The sequence below is a fragment of the Papilio xuthus genome, unplaced genomic scaffold (genome assembly GCF_000836235.2).
Source record: "Papilio xuthus unplaced genomic scaffold, Pxut_1.1 DF828037.1, whole genome shotgun sequence".
Lineage (NCBI taxonomy): Eukaryota > Metazoa > Arthropoda > Insecta > Lepidoptera > Papilionidae > Papilio > Papilio xuthus.
The window spans coordinates 465,124-478,745 of NW_013530612.1; the positions used below are offsets into that span (position 1 = coordinate 465,124).

General features: G+C 32.9%; 1 protein-coding gene and 1 long non-coding RNA gene across 2 annotated transcripts; both read left to right on the forward strand.

Moving 5' to 3' along the window:
- The first annotated feature begins 1,949 nt into the window (after window positions 1-1,949).
- LOC106114563 (uncharacterized) lies at window positions 1,950-10,615 on the forward strand. The gene is made up of 19 exons (XM_013307825.1): window positions 1,950-1,953; window positions 2,207-2,212; window positions 2,464-2,475; window positions 2,655-2,663; window positions 3,078-3,208; window positions 3,867-4,029; window positions 4,861-5,044; window positions 6,054-6,065; window positions 6,340-6,458; window positions 6,600-6,605; window positions 6,888-6,893; window positions 6,982-6,987; window positions 7,070-7,075; window positions 8,233-8,413; window positions 8,809-8,894; window positions 9,135-9,140; window positions 9,531-9,536; window positions 9,908-10,005; window positions 10,529-10,615. The coding sequence occupies exons 7-19, from the start codon at window positions 4,872-4,874 to the stop codon at window positions 10,613-10,615; spliced, it is 792 nt and encodes a 263-aa protein (XP_013163279.1). The 5' UTR covers window positions 1,950-1,953; window positions 2,207-2,212; window positions 2,464-2,475; window positions 2,655-2,663; window positions 3,078-3,208; window positions 3,867-4,029; window positions 4,861-4,871.
- A 402-nt stretch (window positions 10,616-11,017) lies between these two features.
- LOC106114757 (uncharacterized) lies at window positions 11,018-12,583 on the forward strand. Its single transcript, XR_001227736.1, has 3 exons — window positions 11,018-11,304; window positions 11,776-11,843; window positions 12,444-12,583. It is a non-coding gene; the product is annotated as an uncharacterized LOC106114757 (long non-coding RNA).
- Window positions 12,584-13,622: the final 1,039 nt, after the last annotated feature.

The window sequence follows — 13,622 nt, forward strand, 5'->3', positions numbered from 1 at the left end:
AATATTATAAATGCGAATGTTTAGATGTATGTTTGTTTGAATGACTGCAGAACGATTGAACGGATCTTGATGAAATTTGGCATACATATAGAACATACTATGTTTTTTTAATTTCGCGCGAACGGAGTCGCGGGCAACAATTAATAAAACAAAGAGAAAGATTTGATTGCTTAAATTGTATTGACTTCGTTACTACTGAACCGATTTGAAAAATTGTGTTGTGTTTTATTAGAAACTAGCTGTCGCCCGCGACTCCGTCCGCGTGTACTTATAACAACTTAATACGCGTATAACTTAATATATAGATAAGTTAAGTAAAAAGCAATTCCTCAAGACATAAATTCGAAACCAATGAATAAATAGTATCCTATGTCCGTCTCCTGGCTCTAAGCTACCTCCTCACCAATTTTCAGGCATATAGGTAAAGCCGTTCTTGAGTTATAAAGAGTGTAACTAACACGACTTTCTTTTATATATATAGATTATTTGCTTTGATTTTTAGCGATAAATAATGTAGTTTGTCTCAACATCATCTGCTCACTATACCCCACTGAGGGGCTCGGAGCCTACCCTAAGTTAAGGGTGATTAGGCCATAGTCAACCACGCTGGCCAAGTGCGGGTTGACTATGGCCTAATACACACATATCTTTGAATTTCTCAGATATGTGCAGCATCACGATGTTTTCCTTCATCGTAACAACGTAGGATAAATGTACATATGTAAATCGGGAATATAAAAACATTGGTACATGGCGGGATTCGAACCCAGGACCTGTAGTTTGCTTGTCAAGTGCTTGACCACTGAGCCACCGACGCTCTCTTAGTTTGTCTGTGGTGATATTATTTCGACTTTGGCTGTTTCATTTAAAGTGTTTTAAATCCAGAGTGTAAATGCCTTTGACGTAAACAATTGTTTCTCGCAATTTTTTCATTTGTTAAAAGTTTCTTAATAAATTTCTAATTTATTCATATTTGTATTTTTAAAATATTGAATTTGTTCTATTAAATTTATTTTCCTACTTTTCAGATAATTATTGTAAGTAAAAGAATTTTATTAACGATGTTTTTTTACCCCTTGGATATACAGGATGTCCCAAAAGGTTACGTACATAGGAAGGGGTATGATAGGGGTGGTCACAAAGGTCACCAGAAAAATTAAATAAAAATTCCCCTTTAGGTATTAAAAAAAATAAATGGAATTTTTTTGACCTACAAATATTGCTATATTTAAAAAAAAGCTATTATGTTATCGTCAATAACCCTTTATCAATATGAAATAAAAAAAAAACAATACAACTAACAAAGATTTTAAAGTTAAATTAAAATTGCCCCAGAAGGTGTAAAATTTTTAATTTTTTAAAAAATGCCATTTACTTTTTTTAATACCCAGAGGGGAATTTTTATTTAATTTTTCTGGTGACCCTTGTGACCACCCCTATCATACCCCTTCCTATGTACGTAACCTTTTGGGACATCATGTATTTGACGTCTAAGACATGTCATTCACTTTTTTCTCCTAAAAGCGGATGACGTTTCTAAGACGTCAAACCAAAAATTTAACTTTTAATATTTTCTCAAATAAATCCATACCCAAGGGGTTAATATTTTAATAAGTTTTATGAGTATTATTAAAAAATAATAGCTAATATTTGTTTTCTAGCTGAAAGTAAGTAATTAATTTTTTATTAAGTTTTAGTGTGTAAAAAATCTTTGACACCCGAGTCTATATTGTTTTATCTGTATTTAAAATTTTTTTTTTTTTTTATTTTAGGAGTCGATGGTAAGTTTTATTTAATTTTCTATTTACAATCAAATACGATATTCAAAAATGGAACAATTTTTTTTTCACGAAGTACAAAAATGTGTTGATAATTTTTTTTAACGGCTGAGGATACTTGGTTATTGGGATTTATTAAATATTTGATAATTATTTTTTTTTTTAGAATATGAACGTAAGTCAATTTTTTTGTCTATCTGTTTAGGCTATATCCTATACAATTAATAAAATTGGAAAATAGAAAAAAACATATTTCGTACTAATGTATTTGCGTAACTTCTAATGAAAAATATATTTTTAATACTTTGACTGGAAAGTAGCTTTTTTTTGCGAGAATATTTAAAAAAAATTATATTGATTTCTACACTTGTTATTAATTGGGAAAATCGAAGTTTACTTTTAAATTAATTTTATTTATTAAATTACAGGAGACGGTAAGTTTTTACTAAAATAAGTTTCGTACGATAAAGGAAAACATCGTGATGCTGCACATATCTGAGAAAGTTAAATGTGTGAAGTATTGCACTGGACCAGCATTCACTATCACATACTCTCACTGAGAGTAGACTCTACCCTCAGTGGAGATGTGTGAGATGGCGGCCAAAAGATCTCAATAAAAATATTGATTTTTTAAACAATATATTTTCTTGCTGTTTTAAAAAAACTTATTTATATTATTTTACAGAAATTGTACCACGTAAGTTAACGATGTCAATTTTTTTTGTTTTTTCAAATTTAAGCCGTTGCCTCGTAACGGTGGCTTAAAAATAACCTAACCTCTAAATGTCAATTTCAAATTGGCGCCAATTTTCTTTTTACTTTTTAAATTAAAATACTAAGGCATTGATTTTAAATAATTTATTTTTATTTAATCAGCAATACCAGGTAAGTCTATTTTTATTTACTAAATGATATTTAAAAAAACATTTTAACCTCATAAATCCTTAACAACTGATGTGATCTTGACAAGTGAGGTGTCATTCTCTTCGTAATTGTGTCCCAGTGGCCTAATTTAGTCTTCTTTCCCTTCCCACCCTTTACTTGTGAAATGATGGGAAGTGGAAGTGGACTTTCCAGATGAGAGAATGCATAGGAAGGGAAAATATTATCTTTCTGTGCATCCTCTCCTCTGTCGATAGATAGGCAACGCATATGTAATTACGTATGTCTATGGGCAACGGTCACTTCGCTATTTCAGCACGTTAGCCGCCTTGATATAAAAAAAATCTTTTAAAGAGTGTTATAAGATACAATCTTTCGAGCTTTTTTATGCTTTAATTAACAAATAGGTATTTTTAGAGGATAGTTTAGAAGAATGGGTACCACCAACTGCTAGGAACTACACGAGTAGTCCCCGAAAGATAATTATCCCGGATGGATACGAATTCCATCGTATCAAACATTCAAGTTTACTACGGAACTCGGGAACTGTGAGTTTCTTTTTTCAATTCTCTATATTTTTAACAAGATTAAAAAGCTGACGCTCGCGACTCCATCCGACTAGAATTAAAAAAAAATTGCCTATGTGTTCTTCCAGACTATAATCTACATCTATGACAAATTTAAATTATCTTCTAACTGTCTGAATAAAAAAAAACTTAATTAGTAGTCTATGTGTTCTTGCAGACTATGTTCTACATCTATGACAAATTTCAGCGAGATCCATACAGCCATTCTAGAGATACCTTCTAACAAACATTCATCAGTTATCCATCTAGACTTTCACAATTATAACACTAACTGTCGCCCGTGACTCTTTCCATGCGAAATAAAAAAACTCTTTATTAGTAGTCTATGTGCTCTTCCAGACTATGTTCTACATCTATGACAAATTTTATCGAGATCAGTTGAGTCGTTTTGGAGATACCTTCAAATAAACATATTTCCAAACCGCTACGACTTAGGGTCCTTCAAGAAGCGAGAGTATCACCATCTCAAAGGCCGGCAACACATCTGCAGTTCCTATGGTATTGATGTCCATGGGTGTCGTTGAACACCTTGTTTCCGCTGCTCGTTTGCTCCCTTCTGTTATATAAAAAAAAACATCCAACCATAGGTTATTTTTTTAATCTATGATTTTTGTTTCAGTCTGTATTACCAACTAAATATTACACCGCGGATGTTTCTGGCAACACTGTTACTGTCACTTTGAACTTTCCAACCTGGTCAAGTACACATGTGGGTCCATTCTTTGCCAGTTTCATCAAACCTGGAACTAAAAGGGAGAAGGTTTTAAAGTTTTTGACTTTATGTAAGTATCGTTAATCTGACTTATCATGCGTTTCTGATACCAAAATTTCTGTATCATCATCTTTGATAAAACACGAGATACGAAGGTTTTGGTCTTAGAAACCCACATTTAGTGGTTACTAGCTGTCGCCCGCGACTCTGTCCGTGTGGATATGTAAAAAACTTAATTAGTGTAGCTCACCCATCCATCCATCCACATCACATCCATCTAAACATTCGCATTTATAATATTAGTAAGTTAAATAAAAAGCAGCTCTTCAAGGCATAAATTCGAAAATAGTATCCTATGTCCGTCTCCTGACTCTAAGCTATCTCCTCAACAATTTTCAGTCTCATAGGTAAAGCCATTCTTAAGTTATAAATAGTGTAACTAACACCACTTTCTTTTATATATATAGATAGATATAGATTATTGAAACCAAAATAATTATAATACGAGTTTGATTGCTTACTAACATTATAAATAGGAACGTTTGTTAGAAGATATCTCAAGAACGGCTGAATGGATTTCGTTGAAATTTGGTATACAAGTAGCGGGTAGCTTTAGCACCAGCTTTCGCCCGCGACTCTCTCCGCGCGGACTTAAAAACATAATTAGTAGCTTATGTGTTCTTCCAGATTATGTTCTACATCTATGCCAAATTTCATAAAGATCCATTGTGCCTATCAGGAGATACCTTCTAACAAACATTCATCTAAACATACGTATTTATGTATTATATAATAAGAAGAAAAATTTAGAACAGTCTAGAAGAATACATAGACTACTTATTATATTTTTTTTTATTTGCGCTATCAGAGTCGCATTGACACAGAGTGACATTTTTTATAGCTCCAAGTGGCATGACTATAACACCAAAATCAATAGAATTGCTTCACGGACAGCGTGTCAATAGTACTGTGGTGCCTTTTAAATGCAATCGATGTAGGCTATTGAATCTTATGGTGCGAGCTTCAGACGGCAACGTATACAATGTTGACAACTCTAGGCATAGAGTTAAAGAATTCATTGACAGGTGAGTACTAAAACTATAAATGGATAGGTGATTGCTTGGAAATTACAGCTTTTTTTTTTCACAACAGTGGTAGAGCCCGCTTTAGAATGTTCACACGAATTGTCCTGGCTCGCTCATTGAAATACCACGACCACACAGAAGACAGACGTCAAATGGAAGCAATTCCAAGTACAGTCTGATGAGTGTGCGTCCCGGAGGCCTAATTTACTCCTCTTTTTCTTCCCACCTTTTTTCATATAAGGAAAGGATGGGAAGTGGAAGTGGACTTTCCGGATGAGAGGATGCATGGAAAGGGAAGATATTTTCTTTCTGTGCATCCTCTCCTCCGTCGATTAAAGGTATGCAACGCATATGCAATTGCGTATGTCTATGGGCAACGGTCACTTTGCTGTTCCAGTAATTTCAGGTGGCCGCTCGCTCGTTTGCCACCTTATGACATAAAAAAAATCTAACGCATCTGTTGTTGTTACGTGACGGTACTAATTTATTAGTTTGAATTTACGCCACCACTACCAACTGATACATACAGCGCCAATATGGCGGAATTCAAATGGGCACAAAATATTCGATCTTATAGCCAGACTATTTATTCAATGGATTTATCGCATTCTGACAGATGTCAAAGTTTTACTTGAAGTGGTCAATAAATTTCAGTTCAAATTAAAATTTGTTTTTTTTTTTTTTTGTAATAATAGTAGGCAAATGAACAGCGGCCACATTTGTATTTTAAGATAGGTTGCCTAGCTTTAATCGACAGAGGAGGGGAGACAGATAGAGAAGGAAATATCTCTTTCTACGCGTCCTCCCTGCCAAATCTGTCCCCCTTCTTTGACATCTAATTACTCAAACGTATTCACATAATTTTAAATTGGTAGAACGTTTTTTTTAATCTAGTAATGATTGGATTATTTAATAAATTTACAAATTTTATGATTTATCTTCATATTTAATAATTAAGAGATAATTCATAAATTAAATATAATTAACATATAAATTTATTTATTTTCAGAGAGGGCAAGCCGTAAGTACATATTTTGTATTTTTGTTTCAATTTGCTAAAAAACACACCAATAATTTATCAATTTTAACAATATCAAACACTGGCTGTCTTTAATTTGGATTAAAAAAAAACTTAATAGTCTATGTGTTCTTCCAGATCTTTAGATCTATGACAAATTTCATCAAGATCTGTTGAGTCGTTCTGGAGATATCTCCTAACATACATCTAAACATTCGCATTTATAATATTAGTAAGATTTTAGAGTTGTAGATTTATTTAATTTATTTAATTGTAGACGACAATTCCTTGAAATTGATCTAGAAGGTATGAAGCCTCAAGACTTTGGTGATTATTTTCTTGTCATACAAAATGGCGATGGCCTTGAAGAGAGAGTTAAAGGACTCACGGTTCTATGTAAGTCGATGTTTATTTAAAAAAAAAGTTTTTTTTTTTAAATTTTATAACAATCACACTGTACTTATGTTTTACAAAGATAATGATAATAGTGATGAAAATATACGTTTTTTTTTATTTCATTTTTTTAATATCTTACAGCTCCGGGTAAGTTCGATTTTTTTTTAGTTAGTTTCTTATATGTTATACAAGACATTGGAGTTATTATTCTAGTTAGTTCTAGTTGTCAGCGACTACTTTCGCGTGGAATTAAAAAAAATAGTAGTCTATGTGTTCTTCCAGACTGTTTTATATCTATGACAAATGTTAGTAATATCCATACAGCTGTACTGGAGATATATTCTAATAAGCGTACGCGCAAACATTCGCATTTATAATATTAGTAAGATTGTGTTTGCCAGAAATTATAACGTTTCTCTTTTTTTTCAGAAAATGGTAATGCCTGTTTGGATAGATAATTTTTTTGTTTTTTTTTTTATTTTTTGTCAAAACTTTTAGTAATTTTTTTTTTGTTTTATGTTAGATGTTGGTAAGATATTATCTATTCGTTCCTATTAAATTAATTATTTTTTTTAATATTAACAATTTTACGAATATTTTTTCAATTACAGAAAATGGTAAGTATAGTTTTTTCATTATTTAAAAGCGAAATAAACTCAAAAAGATAAAACTTATTACTTGTCTTGTTAACTTCAATAATCAATCGCAAACAGTGGGTTGCTGAAAATGAAATTTCTATTTAAAACATCTCTCTTTTGTCAGAAATAATGACAGGGATGGCATTATACGTATATTATGTATTCACTAGCTGTCGTCCGCGACTCCGTTCGGGCGGGATTATATATAGATGTTGTCCGATTCTCAGAGCTGCTCAATATGCTCACAAAATTTCATGAAAATCGGTCAAGCCGTTACGGAGGAGTATGGGAACGAAAATTGTGACACGAGAATTTTATATATAAGATAAACCCGTGGTTACATAACAAAGTAATCCATTATAGTGTGTCTATTTAAGATAGATTAGTTTGACTACTGACGTCTATAAAGTATTGAATTAATTTTGTATGAGGATTAATGTTATACTTAATGGACGGTTGTCATAGTGTCGGACCACGCAACGAATAACTGTGAACTATCAAGAATCTGTCTTGTTTTAAAATTAATCGAATAAATCGGTACAATAATTTAGGTATTTTATCAAATTTTGAATTTATAACAGTTATTCGGCTATGTATCGCACAATTAACTTAAAAAAATTGTACAACACCGTAATTTTTTGGTTTAATGTCTTATTTATTTATATCGTTATGATAGATAAAGTAGGAATAGAAAGAAACAATTTTATTTATATTGTAATTTAAAATCAATCTTCACGAAATTTTTGATTGCAAATTCTATGAGAACAACAATCGAAAATCGTAAAAATTCTTAATCGATTTTACTAAACCCATATCTAGTGAATTGTCAATTGAATTATTCAAACATTCGTGAGACATTATACTAAAATGATATAAAAACGGCTAAACACTTACGTATATTCGTCCGGTGGCGGCACCGACTAGTGAGCGACGGGACGCGTCCGCGATATAATACCAGTACCACTCATCCTGATGAAGGGCCCCCGATAGACTCGAAACTAGTCGGTGCCGACATCGGACATATATATTATATGTGAGTGTTTAGCCGTTTTTATATCAGTTTTGTCAATTTTATTGTCAAACTAATCTATCTTAAATAGACACATTATAATAGTGAATTCGTTTCTTTCGTTCAGTGATCGACTGTCCACGTCTGACCGCGTCATTTGAAGTGGGAGGTCATTTTGATCGCACAATGCAATACACTTGTGACGATTGTCAGATAACTGATATATTATGCAATGGAGAGAGCGTGTTAGCAGCAGGACGGGTGTCAATCATCAGAGTATCAAAGATGATAAGCTTTAACTTTCCCAGGTAATGAACGTACAGAGTATGACTACTAGCCGTCGCCCTCCTCCGTTCGCGAGGAATAAGAAAAAAATAAGCCTATCTGTTCTTCCAGACTATGTCTGGTATGTCTACAACTATGCCAAATTTAATCAAAATCCGTTGAACCGTTCAGGAGATACCTTCTAACAAACATCCATCTAAACATTCGCATTTATAATATTAGAGAGATGTCAAATAAAGACTGGTCGGACGATAACTGATTGATCGGAAGTTTCTGAGACAAAAATCTCCGTCTCAAATATATTGTTATCTCTGTATTTGTCAACGATAATGACAGGGATGACAATATATTATTATACAAACATTTTGGTGTCAGAAACCCACGGTAAGCAATTACATTAGTTGTCTACGTATTATAGGTATGAAGATAATCATTCGTGTGTTTACATGGGTTTCTTCAAATCAAAGGATAAAGTTTTCAAGAAGATTTTAGCTGTTATTGACAGTAAGTATTGAATTAAGTTCAATTATGTACGACTTTTGAATCACATCATGATGCTGCACATATCTGACAAAGTCAAAGATATGGGTGATCTTGCACTGGACCAGCATTCACTATCACATAGTCTCACTTAGGGTAGATTCTACCCTCAGTTGGAACTTATAGCTGATGATGATTTAAATCTCTTAATTTTTCTAAATTTACGTTATTCTTTTATTAATTATCTTTTATTTATGTTTTCAGATGATGGTAAGGTTCTGTTTGCACATATTTTGTTAAAAATGATGTGAAATAAATATCGCGACACCGTCCGCGTAATTAAAAATACCTTAATTAGTAGTCTATGTGTTCTTCCAGACTATGTTCTACATCTATGACAAATTTCAGCGAGATTCATGCAGTCGTTCTGGAGATAGCTTCTACCAAACATCCATCTAAACATTCGCATTTATAATATTAATAAGATTAATTTTATTTTAACTTAAAGGATATCCGATTATTTTATTGGAATGATTAGTGATGGGACACATAAACGTCGACATTTTTGTGAGGCTAGTGTTGCGCCGATATACCGGTACAGTATCGGATTTTCTTCCTAACACTAAGTATTTTTTTTAATTATAACTCTTTTGTTTGTAGCTCAAGGTACGTAAATAATATAAGTAAATAAAAACAAGGCTTTAAAATTTATAAGTTTTAATACCATACTAATACTGTAAGGTTCCGACATAATCCTGAATCATCGGAACAGTCGGGTCAGAGCAGGACAAACGTTTTGTATTCTCATACTTTTGTCTCGCTCTGAAGCTTCTCAAGCATTGTTCGATTTCGAATTAAGGAATTAAGATAAAAACCTAATAACCTATATGTTTTTCCACATAATGTTCTGCATCTATGACAAATTACATCAAAATCCGTTGATCCGTTCCGGATATATTTTCTAACAAACGTTCTTCAATATAAACTTTCTCATTTATCTTAGTAAGATGAACCTTTATTCTTATAATATTTCGCAGGTGTTACCGTACAGTTCCAAACAGTAGCTCCACCGCCTCTTGGTCAACAGTTTGAACAAGAAATAACATATGTTTGTGACGATTGTACTGTTAGTAAGGTGAGGTATATTTCGGGAGTTAACAGACTGATTGTGTATGGCATGAGCTTGCCTTAAGTCTAGACCTCATTTAACCCCCATTGTCCCAAGAAAGACTAGGCCTCTGAACACTACTACCGTAAACGCACAAGAAACATTTTTTTCTAGATGTATGCAAGTCGCCATTTTTAAATTAAACTAGCTGTCGCCCACGACTCCGTCAGCGTAGATGTATAAAAAACTTAATTAGTGTAGCCCATCCATCCACATCACATCCATCTAAACATTCGCATTTATAATATTAATAAGTTAAATAAAAATTCGTCCGTCCGTCTGTCTGTCAAGACAGACGGACGGACAACAAAGTTATTACATAAGGGTTCCGTTTTTATCTTATGAGGTACCTAAAAAATAACAAGAGAAAGCATTTTCAATTTTGCATACGATCTTTAAAATTACTTTGTTCAAGTTCTAAAATAAAACTTAACCTTTGTGTGATACGATTGAATAATTGAATATTGTTTTATGTTTGAATATTATACAGGTGTTTGTTAACGGCATTCCAGTGCCAACTTCAACACGGAGAAGTACCACTGGGTCGGTTGCCTTTTTTTTTGTAAGTATAATATGAATTTCACCACTAAAGCGATAATTCTTTAAATTTTTACGCCACACCGTACAACGTAGAACCCATGTTTCATTGTCTTTGATAAAAGACAGACTAATATATATATATAAATATAATAAAATTGCAGTGACTGATTGTATTAAAATATTTCTTATACATTTTGTATTTGCGTTGCTTTAGCGAAAATGCAATTTCAAAAAATTTTGTCTGTCCATTTGTCTGCATTTCTTCCGTGTTAGCTCCGCAATGGGTGGATAAATTTTTGACGGGACTTAACAGGAAGGGACCTGATAAACGAGGGCATAAGTCAGGCTAAATTTTTATAGTGCGCGCACAAAGTTGCGGGTGACCATTAGTCTTTGTTAAAGACTAAAATATCTTTACATATAATTGGATTATCTGGAAGTAATACTGTTTGTATAATTGTCGGCAAGTTTTCGTTTGTACCGGATAATCTCCGGAACGGACGGACCGATTTTGTCGGGACTTTGACTAGGACGTAGCTAATGTGTGCGGCAATATAACTCCGAGCCGCTGTTATCTTTGAATACAGTTATACTTTTGTTTTGTTAGGCAACATCGACATCTATAAAGATAAGGATAACAGAATACGCGACAACTTACGAAGGGGTTTATCAAGCTGTATTTATGCTCGGAAGTGATGAAGTTACTAAGAGTATTATGGAGATCAAGTAAGTAATCAAAACCATAGACAAACTAGAATTTACTCTAAAAACAAAAATAAAAAAAAAGTTACTGTCGATACTTTTTCAATACTTCTTACTAATATTATAAATGCAAATGTATGGATGGGTGTATGTTAGAAGATATTTCTAGAACGACTGCATGGCTCTCGCTAAAAGTTATCGAACATAGCCTGAAAGAACACATAGGATACTGATTCTGTTTTTTTTATTCCGCGCGGACGAAATCGCGGGCGTCAGGTAATAAGACGTTAACTTTAAAACTACTGAAACGATTAGAATTTTTTTTCTCGCAAGAATTAAAAACAAACATAGTATTTTATGTGTTCTTCCAGACTATGTTCTATATGTATGACAAATTTAATTTATATCCATGCAGTCGTTCTAGAGATACCTTCAAACATACATCTAAACATTCGCATTTATAATATTAGTAAAACTAACAAATTTCTCTTCCAGGGATCCAAACGTCAAGTCAAGTGGTGCTCTGACAACGGCAGGATCAGCGGCGTCTGAAGTAACCACTGGTAAATTCAATTAGTAAAAAAATATACACATTTTTTTTAAATTACTCATTACAAATAACTCATGGCAAATTTGTATTGCCGTCAGTTTTTAATTTACCTAAACTAATCTTAAATACATTCACAATTTCTGTTAACATAATTAATATATATTTGGTAGAGGCACCCTATTTTATAATGAGGTATCGAAAGTAAGTGGCCACTTTAATCGACGGAGTAGACGCACAGACGACATTTTTCCCCTTCCTATCACTTCCTTCAATAAATCCACTTCCCTTTCCCAGCCTTTCATAAGAAAAGAGTGGGGAAGACTGATCAGACTGTACACAGAATTGTTTTCCCTTGACGCATGTCTTCAATTAAAATTATGTACAGTGATTACTGCGAAGTTCAGAGCCGCCTAGATATTTGAATAGAATTATACCACTGTAAACGTTCTTAGGGTAAAGGAAAACATTGTGTTGCATATATCTGTGAAAGTCAAAGATATGTGTGAAGTCTTGCACTGGACCAGCATTCACTATCACATACTCTCACTTAGGGTAGATGAGACCCTCAGTAGGGATGTATAGTGAGCTGATGATACTGTTTAACGTCTCCCAGATGCAGCAGCGGCAGCAGGATCGACAGACGCAGTTGTAGCAACTAGTGATCCTTCAGATTGACAATACTATTGTTACGCTACAAATTTTAAACTCGACATTTAACTGAATCTTTGATTATTTCTAGATGACTGAAAATAATAAAAAAAAAACAATATTAACGTTGTTTTATTTCTTTTAGATTGATTTGACGCGTTTGTAAATTTTTATCTGTATGTTTCAATAGCATTTTGTATTCTACACATGTAACTGTGGGTTTCTAAGAAATCTATGATTAAAATATTACCTCTGTTTTATCAAAGACAACAGGGATGATGATTTTATAAAGATACTAACTGTCAGCTGACTCCGTTCGCGCGGAATTAAAAAAAAAACTATTGGTCGCAGCGTAATGTTATATAGCCTAAAGCCTTCCTCTATAAATGGACTATCCAACAAAAAAATAATTTTTCAAATCGGACCAGTAGTTCCTGAGATTAGCGCGTTTAAACAAACTCTTCCGCTTTATAATATTAGTAAAGATTTTGGTCTTTAAAACTCACGATAATAAAGGTTTCTCGTGAGTTTGCGGTGTCAATCAATTTCTTTTAGATTCCATTACCAAAAAATATCCCTTATATTCTCTTCTGAAAAATCAATTTGAATCCATACTTACGTAAACTGAATACGACAATCAAATTGGCACAAATTACTACGTGGTTTAGCCGGTCCATTTATAAAGGTTAGTGTTCTGTCATCATGCAAAAAGAGCACAGATACAAAATATTGTGTTAGGTTAATAGGTTATTTATCACTAACTTACTAACTAGAATACCGTTATTTTGAAAGCAGTTTCATGTTAATTGAACTCGTTATTACATGAGTGATAATGTTATGTGTACATAGGTACAAAGTTATTTGCACCTTTAAGGTTATAAGAATATGGATAGAGTTATTAAACTGCGTTTATATTAAAAATGTGATTAAATCAATTTATTTACTGGTTTATTGCAACTCTCATTCTTGCTTTTCCGCGTAATTTCAAATTAATTTTTTGTATCTTCTTACTTATTACTAATATAAATGGATATTTGAAGGTATCTTCAGAACGGCTGCATAGATTTCAATCAAAGTCGGCATACATAACATAGTCTGGAAGAACACATAGACCACTAATTTTTTTTTTTTTAATCTTGCGAGG

Bases quoted from the DNA above. Each gene is read 5' to 3' on its own strand.
- LOC106114563 (XM_013307825.1), top strand. From the start codon at position 4,872: ATGACTATAACACCAAAATCAATAGAATTGCTTCACGGACAGCGTGTC. The intron at 8,414-8,808 runs GTAATGAACGTA...TACGTATTATAG, and splicing joins ATAAGCTTTAACTTTCCCAG to GTATGAAGATAATCATTCGT. The intron at 10,006-10,528 runs GTGAGGTATATT...AATATTATACAG, and splicing joins ACGATTGTACTGTTAGTAAG to GTGTTTGTTAACGGCATTCC.